The 16,482-nt window shown below is 45.3% G+C and overlaps 1 protein-coding gene across 19 annotated transcripts in view; it reads right to left on the bottom strand.

Moving 5' to 3' along the window:
- Nucleotides 1-16,482, bottom strand: part of EP400 (E1A binding protein p400) — a 114,226-nt gene that overhangs the window by 85,032 nt on the left and 12,712 nt on the right. For 11 of the 19 annotated variants that reach the window (XM_082417151.1, XM_082417147.1, XM_082417156.1 and 8 more), the window contains 2 exons: nucleotides 7,984-9,335; nucleotides 6,357-6,467 (listed from right to left, as the gene is read on the bottom strand). In XM_082417151.1, the coding sequence (XP_082273277.1) occupies nucleotides 6,357-6,467; nucleotides 7,984-9,300 (1,428 nt within the window). In that variant the 5' untranslated portion in view covers nucleotides 9,301-9,335. Of the gene's footprint in view, nucleotides 1-6,356; nucleotides 6,468-7,983; nucleotides 9,336-12,076; nucleotides 12,239-16,482 lie in introns of all 19 variants that reach the window. The other 8 variants (XM_082417160.1, XM_082417152.1, XM_082417153.1 and 5 more) reach the window with 2 other exon arrangements.

Here is a 16,482-nt window from a genome sequence, read left to right as displayed (position 1 = left end):
ACCTGAAACTAACACAGCATTGTAAATCAACTAAATTTTAATAAATTTTTTTTAAATGGCAAAAAAAAAAAAAAAATCAATAGTTGGGGTAGGGTTACAGAACTATCATTATTCATTCCCTTTAACACTATAATCACTGAAAAATAATCTCCACTTAGGATTTTTTAAGATCTAAATAACTGTAATAAAAACTATTTTAGGGAATTCCCTGGCAGTCCAGTGGTTAGGACTCAGCGCCTCCAGTGCCATGGGCCCGGGTTCAATCCCTGGTCGGGGAACTAAGATCCCACAAGCGCAGCCAAAAAAATTAAAAAAAAAGAAAGAAAAAAGAAAAAAATACTACCTCAAAGTCTTTTGGAAGCAGACAGAAATTAATATACTGTATATGTAATACAAGGAATTCTGAATTTATTTCTAGAGTTTCATTGGTCAATATAAAAATTCTACAACTGGTTGTAAATAATAAAACTCATACTGAGATTTTTTTTTTCCAAAGAAAACAAAGGGTATGTTTTTTCATTTCAATTCTTTCCTGACAGACTCTCCATCTTCTTGTCTCCTTAGACATCCACTAGTATTTGCGACAAAGATCTATAATTCAAAATGGAGATTCCTTGGTTTTCCTCTTTTAGGTCTCTTAAATATTTATAATATTAAATAATGTGATTTTTAAAAGCATAGTAAAATTAATCATAGAATTTTTCAAAAAAAATTTTTTCAAAATTTGAATAGGCTTTTCTCCAAAGATATACAAATGACCAACAAGCACATTAAGATGCCCAACGTCATTCATCATAAGAGAAATGCAAAAGAAAACACAATGAGACACCACTTCACACTCACTAGGATGGCTAGAATTTTTTTTAAAAGGAAAGTTAGAGTTGGCAAGGATACAGAAATATTGGAACCTTTGTATATTGCTGATGGGATGTAAAACGGGGTAGCTACTAAGTATTTATAGCGGCATTATTCGCAATAGCCAAAAGCTGCAGACAGTCCAAATATTTATCAAGAGTGGATAAATAAAATGTAGCATACCCATACAGTGGATATACCCTCTACTATAAAAAGTTATGAAGTACTGAGGCATGCTACAATGTGGATGAACCTTGAAAACATCATGTTAAGTGAAAGAAACCAGACACAAAACATTGCACGATTCCACACCAGGTAATCTATGGAGACAGAATGCCGACTGGTGGCTGCCAGTGGCTGGAGGAGCAGGTACTGGGGAGTGACTGCTTTTTGGGAATGGGGTTTTCTTTTAAGACAATAAAGATATTTTAGAAACTGATATCCATAATAGTGGTTGCTTAACACTGTGAATGTACTAAATGCCACTGAATATTAGGTGGTTAATATAAAAATGGTTATGTGAATTTCACTTATTTGTGCATAATCACAGAATTTAAACAGTAGGATGTGAGTGTCCACTGAACACTGTTCAGCTTTCCTGTTTGAAATTTTTCATAATAAAATGCTGAGAATTAGAAAAACTTATAAGTTTAAAAAGTAATGATAAAGCAATCACCCGCGTACTCATCCCGAGGCTTAAGAATAAACTGTTACGCACGCCCTGGAGACCCCACTCACTCTGAAGGCATCCCCCTCCCCACCTGAACCGTGTGTGAACATTCTCCCCTGGTGCCATCACCTACAGGCTTAGCTCCACGCTACGCTGTGTTTGGTTTTGCTTCCTAGTGAACTTTACCTGAAGGAATGCTGCAGCTGGGCTCTCCCATAACCCCTTCTGTTCCACAGGGCGCTGCTGAGACCCGCCCACACCGACTCACTCATTTTCACTACTGATTACTATTAGCATTCCTCTGTATGAATGTGCACGACCCACTGATCTGTTCTACTGCTGACGGACATTATGCTTCTTTCCAGTTTGGGGTTATTAGAAGAAACGATGCTGCTGGGAACATTATGAGATGTGTTTTCTGGCACACAAACACAAGAATACCTTTAGAGCATTATGTCGTTTGGATCAAAAGGGCCTACCCACACTCACCTTTTCCAGATCATGTGAAATGTTTCCATGCTACACTCCCGATCAACAGTGGGTAAGAATCTCATAGACCTAAATCAACAGATTCTGTCCAATTTAATTTCTGGCAATCTGGTGAGTATGACAGTAAATCAGAGGGTTTAATTTGTGTCACTGTGGAGACCATGCACCTAAGTTTACAGGCACTCCCTGCCCTCCACTGTCCCACGGTTCTCATGCAAATATTTATCAATGTGGTCTATAAACGCACTGATGTATTACATTCCTCTAAGCACTAACAGGAAATTTGTCCCACTAACAAATTTTCTGACAATTCCCAATTCAAGAAATTTTATCTTCAGTTGTATCAAATTCATTACAAGAACACCTAAATATTGGGTTCAAATTATTATTCCCCACCAAAAAGAACCCGGTTCCTTGGAGAAATGACTGATTCCTGGACTGAATCAAGGCATGTGCAAGATAAACTTTAAACATTTTGTGCCAGAATGTAAGGAAGTACTTAGAGAGTGACAGGGATGTGTCACAAGAATACTAGAGCCCGCTTGAAAGGGTCTCCATTGGTCAAATTACAGATAATTGGAACATCAAAATAAACAGTAATAGTAGAATAAATAGTACCAAACCGGGGCAGGGGGGCTGGGTAGCGGATGACTGGCAGGGCATGAGGAGACTTGATGGAAGTGGACACCCTGACACGTGTATGGGTTACACGGGCACTTGTCAAACTCAACAAATTCTAACATTTAAGATCTGTGCATTCCCTGCCTACAAATTATACCTTAATATGATATAATTCACCACTTTTACAGACCGAAAAAGAAAAATCAGATGATTATGTGAATAGATGCAGCAAATAGTATTTGACAAAATTCAACATCCATTCATGATAAATACTAGGAATAAAGGAATTTCCTTAACCTGATAAAGGACAGCTACAAAATCTACAGCTAACATCATACTCAATGGTGAAAGACTAAATGCTTTCCCCCTAAGACCCAGAAGGTAAGAATGTCTGTTCTTATCACTCCTATTCAGCATCACAGTGGAAGTCCATGCCAGTCCATGCCATTGCCAGTGCAAATACGGCAAGAAAAAGAAATAAAAGGCATACAGATAGGAAAAGAAAATATAAATCTTGCTTTCTTTGCAGACATGATTCTCTAGGTAGAAAATCCCATGGAATCTACAAAAAAGCTCCTAAAACTAATAAATGAGTTTAGCAAGGTTGCATAATCAACTGTATTCCTATATACTTGCAATGAACAACTAGAAAAAAATTTTTAAATTTAAGTACCATCTATAGCACCACAGAAAAATTGGAATAGCTGGGTATAAGTCTAACAAAATATACATAGAATTTGCATGCTGAAAACTACAAAATACTGATGAAAGAAATCAAAGAAGACAAAAATAAATGGAGAATATACCATATTTCTGGCCTGGAAGACTCAACGTTGTCAAGATATTACTTCACCCCAAACAGGTCAATAGAGTCAATGTAATCCCAATCAAAATCCTAGCAGGATGTTCTATGGATATCGACAAGCTGATTCTAAAATGTATATGAAAAGTGAAAGGAACCAGAATGACCAAAACAATTTTGGAAAAGAACAAAGTTGAAGAACTCACACTAACTGATTTCAGGACTTACTACAAAGATACAGTAGTAAAGACAGTGTGGCATTAAGCAAAAAGATAGACACAGAGATCAAAGGAAGAGAAGAGAGCCTAGAAACAGACCCATACAGACAGGATCAACTGATTTCTGACAATGATGCAAAGTCAATTCAGCAGATACAAAACAGTCTTTTTAAGAAACAGTGCTCAAGTAACTGGCTGTCAATATACGAAGAAATAAACTTCTACTGATACTTGCATGTTATACAATACTTTACTCAAAATGGATCACAGACCTAAATGTAAAACATAAAACTATACAACTTCTAAAAAAAAAAAAAATTAGAGGAAATTTTTGTGACCTTGGGTTGAGCAAAGAGTTCTTATATATCAAAAGCACAATCCATAAAAGAAAAAAAAACGATAAAAGAGACCACATCAAAATTCAGAACTTCTGCTCTGTAAAAAAACAATATAAAAGAAGAAAAAGATAGAGCACAGAATGACAGAAGAATATTTGCAAATTTATATCTGACAAAAAGCTTATATCCAAATTATATAAAGAATTCTCAAATGCAACAATAAAGCAAAAGACTCAATGGAAAAAAAATGGTGAAGGAAATGAACAGATACTTCACCAAAGAAGATATACAAATGGGAAATGAACGTATGAAAAGTTGTTCAACATCATTAGTCTTTAGAGATATACAAGTTACAACCACTGCATACATATTAGAATAACTACAGAAGAAAACCGACGGGAACAAGTCGTGGGGCGGACGCAGACAGAAGGCACTCTCAGCCACTGCTGGCGGGAACGCGAAACGGAGCAGCCGCCGCGGAAAGTTTGGCAGTTGCATATAAAACTGAATGCACGCTTAGCAACAACCCAGAAACCTGTCTCCTAGGTATGCCGACAACTGGAAACAACCCAACGTCCTTCAAAGGGTGAATGGCTAAACAAACTGGGGAACATTCATACAATGGAATACTGCTCAGCAAAAAAGGAAACAATTGGCAAATTCAACAACGTGGGTGAATCTCAAATGCATTATGCTAACTGAAAGAAGCCAGACTGAAAAGGCAGCATGCATATACTATATTGTATAATTCCATTTATATTTTATTCTGGAAAAGGCAAAATCATAGACAGAGAACAAAGGTTAAGGCAGGGAGAAAATCTGATGACAAAGATGTGGCATGAGGAACATCTGGGGGGATGACAGAACTCCTCTGTTTCTTGGGTGGTGGTGGTTACACAACTCTGGGCATTTGACAAAACTCACAGAACTATAGACCAAAAAGAATAAACTTGACTGAATTAAATAAACAAATTTAAATAAACAAATAAATACCGTTAATGACATATGAAAACGCACTGATGAAAATAAGAATCCGTATGTGAATATACGTAATGGAAGAAAAAAGAAGGCTCATCATTACAGTAGAATGCCAGCTAACGAATGCAGAAGGAATAATGGAGTTAGAAAATCCACTTTGCAATCTGTAACGTGACAGCTGACTCCAGCAAGATTCGTCAATAGATGACAGAATTAGTGGCCCATGTCAAACGACATTCTACAAAATAACTGACTTACACTTCTCAAAAATGTGAAGGCATGAAACAGTGAGGAGTTTGTCCACATTAAAGAAGACCAGAGAGGCATGGCAACTAAACACAATGGGTGATCCCAGACTGGGAGAAAAACAACTATACAAAGGATGTCACCGGAACAAGAGACAAAATTTGCACATGAGCTGTGGCTTAATCATAGTAAAAGTTACTGTAAAATTTCCAGAATTGATTGTTATACCGTGGTTAGGTGAGGTAACACTCGTACCTGATACCATATGCTGAAGGACTTAGGGATGCAAGTGTGATATGATGTCTGCAATTTACTCTCAAATAGTTTGGGGGAAATGTGTATGTGTGTACATATAAAAGAGAGAGAGAATGAAAATAATGCAAATGGGGCAAAAAGTTAACAACTGGTGAATTTGGGTAGAGGATATAAGGGGTGTTCTTTGTACTGTTATTGCAACTTTTATATATGTTTGAAATTATACCAAAATTAAAAATTAAAAAAAATTTAAAAACATATCACCACAAGATTCAACTGCTTTCAGAACCTAGCACAATCTACTCCAAAATGACTAGAATCTGACCTGTACTTTTAGGTTCCTGGCATTTATTAATGTAACATTGAGTGATTTAATTTTCAAAAAATTAAAAATAATCAGCTTGCATTCAATTAATATCCATTTAGAAGCCTAAGGTCCTGGTATTTTAGAAGTGTGTTTCATTTCAGTGTTTCTTCTAGCTACAGAAAATATCCAGTTATCTGTGTAATCTTTTTTTTTTCCTTCTGTTTGCACTGTTCTCAAAAATACAGATAGAAGACACAAGAGAGAACCAACATTTAAAACACAGCACACAAGGAATCCATTCAACAGGACTGTAGGTATTAGACGACATGCATGCTGAAGCTACGACTGCGATACAGGTCAATACACACAAAAAATAATGCATTACGGTCTGTGCTGTCATCTACTCATGCAGTTTAGTTGTATAATTTTATATGCAGGAAGACTTTTTTACTTTTTTAAAATAAGGAATGGGCTCTGGAAAAAAATGCTGAAGAGCAAATAGTAAATTGAAGGTTAAAATATCTGGATGAAGGAAAAGTTTCGGATGAGACTACATTTTAGAACCATCGAAAAGTACCTGAAATGGTTGCTGCTGGGATGAAAAAGCAGCAGAAACATTTGGAGGAAGCTGGGTTGCTATAGCAACAGGAGTACCAGTCTGCCCATCCTTTCCTGTCACAACCTTTACCTGAGAGGAAATATTTTGAGAAAAAAAGGCAACATAATTTTTAAGACTGCTCAAAATTTTGTTAGAATTTTATTGCTGATAGCTCACTGATGTCTGGTGTTTAAAAATGGAATGTTTTTGCATCAAATCCTGTAAAAGGACACAACTGATTTATGAAAGATTTACAATACCCTAACTCAACTGCAAATCTTGCAGAAACTCCAATTTAAGTCACAAGTGCAACGTCCTTAGATTCTGCAACTTCAAACTTTAAAAATGGGAATGGCGGACAGTCTTCAAGTAGCAAAGCCCTGACAACCTCATAGGCAGTTTACGCCCTGGCCTACTACATGCAGGTCACAATGGCAATGACAGATAAGGGGGATTGAGCCTACAGACAACATTGGTGTACAAACATAAAGAGAACTGAATTTCACTATTTCATGGCAACAGAGGTGAAATCCTCAAAAAAAAAAATCATATAAACCTTTTAGAAAATAAAAATGGTTCATCCTGGAAAGGGTGTTAAAGAAAACACCAAATGGCAAAGCCACACATAATAAATATCAATGAGGAGATGAGCAAAGAGGCCAGCTTTTGTTCATCAAAGGCTGATTTCTTTGCAGAAGAACTGACAGAGATTTACATTATCTTAGCTATATCAAAAAACATAATAAGCTCCACCAACACAGTGTACAGTACACGACACAAAGGCACAAATACAGTGCACCACGGTGCACCTCACTGTCGCCCTGTCTGATCAGCTTCCTTTTTAGGAAGTACCAATAAAGGGATCTTAGGAACCACTAAGGTACTGAGAATCCCAATTGGGGAATTTATTAAGCACCCATTCCAGGCACCCAAATAGTTCACTATCTAAAAAAGATTCTATCTTAAATACCATTCAGTAGCTATGTGCAACAGTGTGAGTTAAATACATGACCTCAAATCTAAGAGTACATCTAAAAATTGAAAAAATTCTCAGTTGCTTTGCCATAATAACCATATTTTAATCATGAAGATACCTTATAAATGTATCTAGTGATTTAAATCGTAACTGATACACTGTAACAAGCTAGTGATTCAAATCCCTTCTTTAAAAATGACATTCATGGTGTTGAGAATCCCAATGGGTGGACCTACGTAAGTAAAATGTGAAACCTGGGCAACCAGCGGGAAGGTGCCCACACCCCTGGCTTCTGCAGGCCCTTCGGGGCTGGCCAATCTCCACACACCCAGCAGAGCACAGGGGAAAGCTGGGTCAGGCCAGGTTAGTTCCCCAAGCCGGGGAAGCATCCCTGTTCTAAATGAACCGGCAATACGCACAGCACCACTCTGCACCGTCCTCCCAACTAGAGCAGCTCTTTCCTTCCATGAAGGAAAAAGCAAATCCACCTTCCATTTTACTCCTGGATCAAATCCTTATGAAACTGCATCTTATCAACACCCCAGGCTCAGAGATTACTTTTAATTTACGGTTGCCTAGACGCAGACCCAAGTAGCACGGCCCGCTAATGATTAAACCGCTGCTTCTCACCTCATCATTGATAACCTCCGACTTCTCTTCCTCCTCCTCCTCCTCCTCTTCCTCCTCTTCCTCCAGGTCCAAATCATTCTGCCTGAGGTAAGCCTGTAACGGGGCATAGTGCTTCTTCTTGAAAGCTAAGAAGTCCATCATGTTCCCCTGCAGGTGCTGCAGGAAGAACAGCTCGATCAAGCACTCCCTGAAGGCCGCCTTCAGGGCCTCCATCTCCCTGCAGTGGTGGTCCAGGCACTGCTTCCTCATCTGAGCCAGCTCCGGGGAGGCCGGGGGAATCTCTTCCAGTTTCCTGGGAGCCTTTCTTATCCCCGCGCTCCCCGCAGATGGGACAGGAAGGCTGGAGAGGCCCGGGGGCGCTGCGGTCCTGGAAGGGCTGGTGGGGGGCGGTGGGGACGTCATCCCAAACGCCGAAGTCCCCCCGACCCCGACCCCGGGGAGCAGAGGCCTGGTCAGCGGAGGCCCCGGCAGCACCTGCTGCTGCTGGATCAGCTGCCCCTGGATGATGCTGCTGATCTGGGGCGGCAAGCTCGTCGTGGTGATGTGGCCGGGGCTAGACAGGGGCTGCAGGCCGGCCCCGCCTGCGGCCGCGGGGCTCTGAGATCCCAGGTGGTGGACGGTGCCCCCCGACTGCGCGTGGGGCTGCGAGAGTCTCCGTTCTCTGACTGTGATGGGCGCCCCCGTGTGCTGCAGCTGAACCTGGGCGCCCGGGGCCATCTGCGCCAGGCCCGAGCCCTCCTGGAACACGAAGTGGCCGCCACTGGACGGGCTCAGGCTGATCTGTCTCACCAGCACACTGGCGTCCACGAAGCCCCCGGTGGGACTGCTGCTGCACAGGCCCAGGCCGGGGCCAGGGGCACCCGCCCGCACGCTCTGCAGGCCCGGTCCCGGCCCGGGGCTGGGCTGGGTGGGGCTCTGAGTCTGCACCTGCTGGGACAGCGGCGAGGTGACCTGGATGTACGATGGAGACCCGTGCTCAAACCGCCTCTGCTGCGCACTGAACTGGAATCCCGGAGAAGTGGGGCTGGGCAGCGGCAGGGGGGCCAGCGTGATCTGGGGGTTCCCTCCCACCACCGGCCCCACATTCTGAAGGGCGATGTTCACGCTCTGCCCGGCCACGGGGCTGCGGTTCATCAGCTGCTGAACTTGGTAACTGGGGGACTGGGGCGCGGATGGGCTCGCCGCCGGCGCAAAGGGCGTGGCGGGGGACTGCGGGGGATTGGGACGGGCCTGCTGCTCTTCTCCTTCGCTGCCGGCGAAGGCCCTGGACCTCTGCAGCTGGTGCTGGACGTTCTGAGGGCCGCTGCCATGGTGCATGGTCGCCCTCCTTTTGTATCCAACTTAATGCTCTCCTGAAAAATCAAAGTTAAAATCAAGTTACTTAAAGGCAAACATAACCATCTGATCACTACTTATCCTGAGTACCATTTAGCAGCACTGGACAGATGCCCTGAAGGGACGTTCCCACCAGCACCTGATACAAACCACTGTCTTACTGTCATCGAGCCCCGCCGAGGGCACTGGAGACCATCTCCTTCAGCACAGAGGAGGGACGGGGCCTTCTGGCTCACTGCTGTGCCTGGGGCCAGGACGTGGCCCGGCAGGAGCAGGTGGGTGGTCCCTACCAGCTCCCGAGGACGCTAACTAGCAAACACTTGCTCAAGGCCAGCAGGGTCTGAACCTGGTGCTGGCGCTCGCGACGGGCATGTTTCTTCCGGGGAGGCTATTCCGCGGCCGGCGGCCCTGCTCCGTGCCGCCACGTGCTGGGGCGGTCCGCCCGTCTCTCCCAGTGGAGGAACGGCGCCCAGGAGGCCTCCAGTGGCTCCCACACGTGCCACCATCACATGTCATCAGAACAGAACTGCCCCTCACCAGCCGGCAGTTCTCATGAGCATCTGTGCGACGCCCCTGCAAACACCCCCGGGTTACTTGAGTGTGAACACACAGAGCCCCCAGCCCGGGTCAGACTCCGCGCGCCTCGGGGAGAGGCCCAGGCCTGGTGCCGGCCTCGCACCTCAGCCCTCTCGAGGAGCCCACCCGGGGGTGGCGGGGACCTCCGAAGAAAACCTCAGGAGAAAAGGGAGCGGCCAGGGCGGGAGAGTCCCCGTCAGGGGTCCGCCAACTCTCTGGGAGCTGGGACACGGCTTTAAAGGGGCTCATGGCCCCAAGAGTGCTGAGGGCCGCGGACTAGGAAAGGACGCTGAGAAAGGACGGGAGAGAGCAGAGGACGGAGCGGGAGGAGGCTACGCCCGAGGTGAGGCAGGGAGACTGCTCCCAAGTCACACCGGGCTACAGCCTCGATGTCCGCAAGCGGGCGAACCCCACGGGGAACAGGACGACAACCGCAGCCTGCCTGCTCCCCGCTGGCTGGGTCAGAAATACCCTCCCACCGTTTACAATTCTCAAGTCTTCACTGACACACCTAGCTGCCCATTTCTTCGTGTTCCTTCCACCCTCCCCGCAAGACAAGCAGGAGCAGCCTCTCCTCTTCAGGGCATCACTACTGTTTCACTGAGAAAACGGACAGGGATGAAAAACGTTATAAACCAAAAGTTACAAGACTGAAAAAGTGGAAATACACATTTGTATGAACACTCCCACAGTCCCAGGCCCCTGGCTGAAACACACATATATATGAAATCTAAAGCTACAGAACCCATGGGTGCACAAGTAAAGGCTGAGGAAACATAAAGTCAGTGCCTGCTTAGACTAGCAGGAGAAGGCACTCTGCCCTGATGACTGTCTCTGAAGATAGAGTCTAAAGACCACGGGCAAGCTGCAGCCAACACATCCGAACGGGAAATCAGGACCATAGCCTTAATGAGCCACCCAGGAGCCCTTTCCCACCCTCGCCCGCAGCAGAGAGCCCAGCACCATGGGTGGGAACCGTGAGCTGTGGGACACTCAAGGGCGCGGGACTCTGAGGCATGCTGATTGCTTTCAAGACGAGCTTCTGGGACTTCCCTCGTGGTCCAGTGGTTAAGACTCTGTGCTCCCAATGCAGGGGGCCTGGGTTCGATCTCTGGTCAGGGAACTGGATCCCGCATGCATGCCGCAACTCAGACCCGGCGCAGCCCAATCAATCAATCAATCAATAAATCAATTTTTAAAAAAGAGCTTTTGTTCCTGATCTTTTTTTTTTTTTTTTAATTTTATTTATTTATTTATTTATTTTTGGCTGCGTTGGGTCTTCGTTTCTGTGCGAGGGCTTTCTCCAGTTGCGGCAAGTGGGGGCCACTCCTCATCACAGTGCGCGGGCCTCTCACTATCGCGGCCTCTCCTGTTGCGGAGCACAGGCTCCAGACACGCAGGCTCAGCAATTGTGGCTCACGGGCCCAGTTGCTCCGCGGCATGTGGGATCCTCCCAGACCAGGGCTCGAACCCGTGTCCCCTGCATTGGCAGGCAGACTCTCAACCACTGCACCACCAAAGGAAGCCCTGTTCCTGATCTTTTTAAACAAGCATTATGAGGAAGATCAGTGTAAAACAGACACAAAAATAGAATAATAAGAATAAACAAACACATTAGGACATATTTCGGATTATTTCCTTAAAATACATTCCCAGAATACCAAAGATGATCAATAAGAGAGAACAAAGGCCAGAAAGAAACTCTCTCACATATAATAATTTCCAAAACCAGGGAGAAGGTAAGAATTACGGGGGGAAATACGTTGTGATGACTGACTGACCTGCTGAAAAAATGTGGAGGGAGACAGAGCAGATCTCAGAGGGCTCAGAGCTCAGAATGTGCGTAACAGGGTGGGCGACAACGGTGGGGAAGCAGGTCCCATTACCTTTGACCTACTAATCCAACCTCTGAGAATTGCTAAGGAAATTCACCTACGAATTTTTAAAATTATGCACAAAAATATTTATTACAGAATAATACAGTAAAAGTAAAAAGAAGTGTAACCAGAAATATCCATTGTTCAAGTTCTCGATGGAGACTATGTTATAAACATGGAAAAGTTTTTCAGATATATTATTAAGTGAAAAAGTAGCATACTAATTGTACAACTTAACCACTACTCTGTTAAAAATATAAATTAAAAAACTATCTACTGAGACACACAGAAACATAAATACTGACCTTCACCTGGCGAAGGAATAAAACACCTGCAAGAGCCACACAAGGCAGCCGCCTCAGCAACGTAAAGGCCGAGCTACAGACACACCCATACCACGAGGACGCCAAGAAGCACAGCCAGACGCAAGGACCACGGCCTGCAGGCCACTGGCGTGACAAGACGTTCTGGAACAGGCACGACCACAGGGACAGGTGAGACAGACCCTGCCAGGCTGCAGGTGGGGGAGGAGCTGAGAAGGCAGGAGGGAGCTTGGGGGTGTGGAACTGGTTGGACACTTGATTTGGGACGATGGTTACAAGAATGTGTTCGTTCAAATTCAAAGAACTGTAAACTGCTCCTCGACTTTTTAAAAAGTTTCCTGACTTCAGTGAGCTTACAGTCAGGTTGGAGAAACAAACCCTATCAACTATAACGTAAAGGAACCGCTTACCTAAAACAGCATCCCCCCGAACGTGGTACAGGTGCCCCGGTGGAAAGCAAAGCCACCATCAAGGGCAAAACAACTCCTGAACTGGCGGCGGCGGCGCTGCTAACCGTGAGGTCCGCCAGCAGCCGCCGCGGGCTCTCGGGCTCATGGTCTGGGGAGGACGCCGCCCGGGAGCAGGCCGAGACCGGCGGGCCGCGCCAGCGCACCACCGCACCCCGCGAGGAGCGGGGACGAGCCCTCAGACCACTGCGAGCGGCGCCCACCGGGGCCACGCGGGGCTGGCGCCGTCTGTGCGGCTGCCGCTCGCTCAGGGCCATGCTGACGTCACACGGGCACATCTGGTGCCGGGAAGATGCCACCCTAAGAAACACCTACCTGGGCCCCATTCTTGGTGTAGGGCAGGGGTCCCCAGGTCAGAACTGGAAAGAATGAGGGGGGAAGGGCTCGGGAGACTGGGTCCCGACAGCAGCTGCTCCCACCCCCTCACCCCCCGCTGAGGCCTGGGAGTGCTCCCAGCCCCCCAAGGCCTCCCTCCCCAGCTTCTCTTTCGGTGCTCCCGGAGTCCAGGCAGCTAGGGATTGGGAAGCCTCTTCTTCCCCTTCAACGAGCAGGGAGCTCAGGTCATGAGCCTTGCTCCCTTCCCAAACCCATCTCCCTCATCTCCCCGGACGGATCCGGCCCTCCGGCCAGGCTCCCGCTTTGGGTATTCTGCTACGTCAATAGCTCCCGGGCTGGATGGAGAGTGAGGAGAAGGGAACAAGGAGGAGGGTGGATCAGGGCTTGGACACACGAGCATGAACTCAGGGCAGAAGGAACAGACAGAACATGATGGGAGTGAAGGGAGGACAGAAGCCACAAATAGTGTCTGGGAATATTTTCAAGTGGAAACTCCAGAGAGCAATTTGGCAGTAGGTATAAGAGTCTTACAGCACATTCATGTCTTCTGACCCAATAATCCGACTTCTAGATCAGCCTAAGAAAAAAATCAGAGCTGTGTTCAATATACAAGGATGTTCACTGAAATGTTATTTGTAGCAGAAAGGTGGCATGCCCAACGATAAATATCAATAAATTTTGCAACACCTATGCAAAACAGTATTAATACTCAATATGTGACAGAGCACACTTTGATGTTTCCCTGCTACCTTTCTGTGCTTCCCAAATCTGTCCTTAACTGGCTTGGGCCACAGTCATTAGCGCTCTTCACCGAACACTCCGATTCTCCCGCCAGTCACAACACTGGTGTGCTTTTCCCAGCCCTGGGCGGGGTGGTCACGTGACACACTCTGGCAAAGACAGGGGCATGCTGTTTGCCACACCGACTCGGTCCTGCTTGGCAGTTCACAGGAGCACAGAGATGAGGCCCCGAGGGAGCACGACAAACAAGCTAACTGCAGGGAACGCGTGGCGGGCACTCCGCCCTGTGCTGGACGGAGCAGCGCCTGGGGCGCACCTGCTAGCTGCAAGAGCCGGGCATACCTTAGCTGATCCAGCACATAAAGAAAACAACACGTGAAAACAGACTCACAGATACAGAGACCAAACAGGTGGTTGCCAGAAGGGAGGGGATGAGAGGTGGGTGAAATGGGTGAAGGGAATTAGGTGGTACAAACCTCCAGTTATAGAAGTAAGTCATGCGATGTAAGATGCAGCATAAGGAATATGGTCAGTGACACTGTAATAAAACTTTGTACAGCGACAGATGGCTACTAGACTCATCACGGTGACCGCTTCATAATGTGCACACACGTCAAATCATTAGTACACCTGGAACTAACACAATATTGTACACCAACTATATTTCAATTTAAAAAAAAAGAAAACACTTTGTCATAGAGAAGACTCCACACCCTCCATTCCAGCCCATCGCACAAACCCCTGCAGTTCTCTGCCTTGAGACACAAGACCCCGCTGACATATCTGTCCCTGCCTCCCTGCCACCTCCAGCAATGGTCCACCCGGTGAGCCTCTCAGGGTTTCGTGGGGCCCACAGATCCGTGCCTCACCAAGAGCTGCAGACCAAAGAGAAAAAGGCCTCTCACAGACAGATGCTATTTTTAAAACTCTCTGACTGTTGTTGAGATTTTTAAAATAAGAAGTGTTTTTAAAGCATTACTAAAGTTCATAACAGCTTTCTGTAAGGCTAAAGAATTATTTTTTTATCATTTATTTATTTTTTTATTTATAGTTTGGCTGCTCTTTGCGGCATGTGGGATCTTAGTTCCCTGACCAGGGATCGAACCTGCACGCCCTGCAGTGAAAGCGCTGGAAGTGCGGAGTCTTAACGACTGGACAGCCAGGGAAGTCCCGAAGCTAGAGAATTAAAATCCAAACTTTCTTAGATCGATCCATTTAGAAAAATAAAAGTCAGATCTACCCCAAGCCCCGCCCACCCCTGCACCTCACACCATTCACAAAAATTACTCAAGGGGGGAAAAAATCAAACCATAAAAATATTTTAAAACATATGAGAATATCTTTATAATCCTACAGTGATGAAGAGTTTCCTAAACATGGCATGAAACCTAGAAACAATATTTATTTTTAAAAAGCATTAACAACTGACAACCTTACTAAAGAAGAACAATACAATAAAAAAGTGAGATTGATAAATAATATTCGAAGCCTATATGACAAAAGGTTATCCATCCTTAAGAATTCCCACAAATCGGGCTTCCCTGGTGGCGCAGTGGTTGAGAATCTGCCTGCCAATGCAGGGGACACGGGTTCGAGCCCTGGTCTGGGAAGATCCCACATGCCGCGGAGCAACTGGGCCCGTGAGCCACAACTACTGAGCCTGAGCATCTGGAGCCTCTGCTCCGCAACGAGAGGCCGCGATAGTGAGAGGCCCGCGCACCGCGATGAAGAGTGGCCCCCACTCGCCGCAACTGGAGAAAGCCCTCACACAGAAACGAAGACCCGACACAGCCAAAAATAAACATAATAAATAAAAAATTAAAAAAAAAAAAAAAAGAATTCCCACAAATCAAAAAGAGCCAAACAACCCAAGAAAAGAGGCTATAAACCAGAAATTCTACAAGAAATTCAAATGACAGATAAACATCAAAAAATGCTTAACCTCATTAATAACAAAATATGAAATAAAGTGAGACAATTATTTGTTGTTTGACAGGTTAGTGAAGATCAAAAGACTGATAATATTCAGGTTTAGTAAGGGTACTAGGAAATGGTGAACCCGCCATACACAAATGAGGGAAGTAAAGCACAGCTATAGCTTTCTGGAGGGTAACGCAGCATTACCTATTACAATTTTAATGTACACTGATCAAGGAACTCCACTTCTAGGGATCTATTCACACAAATATACAGTTGTCCAAAGATGTTCATTATAATATTATTTATCCTGTCAAATTTCAAACAATGTAAATGCTCACCTATAGGGAACTTTTAACAAAATTTGGTATAACCACCCCTTAGAGGCAGTCACTAAAAGAATGAGGAAACATTTGTATGTACTTAAATTACATAACTTGAGTAAAGCCAAACATATGTGTAGCATATATATTATATGCATACACGTTTTTAAAATCTCAACATGACAATACATATATGGGCGTGTACATATTTCTAGCTCTCTCTGTACACATTAAAAGAAACGTCTTTGGCCAAGCACAACAGCGTGTACTGTAAGGGAGGGCTGTCTGACTGGGCTCACTGATGAACCACCAGCATCCAGAACAGTGCCTGGCATATGAGAGATACCTGGTAGGTGCTTGGTGAGTAAAGGAGCGAGCAGGGGAAAGGCAGAGGAGGGGAAAGTGCTAGAATATTAGCGTGCTGAAGACCAAGGCCGAGGAGACAGACAGAGCCAGGGCTCAGAGGGCCATTACGCCACACTGGGTGGGGAGTCCGCAAGTCGCTCGGAAGGAGATGCTGGCAATCATGACCGCCCTGGCTCTATGCAGACCGAAGACACGGTTTTAGTCTGTATGATGTCATCTGCTGTTTGGATTCATTTTA

The sequence above is a fragment of the Balaenoptera physalus genome (genome assembly GCF_965194825.1).
Source record: "Balaenoptera physalus genome assembly, chromosome: 12".
Taxonomy (NCBI): Eukaryota; Metazoa; Chordata; class Mammalia; order Artiodactyla; family Balaenopteridae; genus Balaenoptera; species Balaenoptera physalus.
Note: the sequence above shows the minus strand (reverse complement) of the source record. Positions and strands in the feature narration are given on the sequence as shown.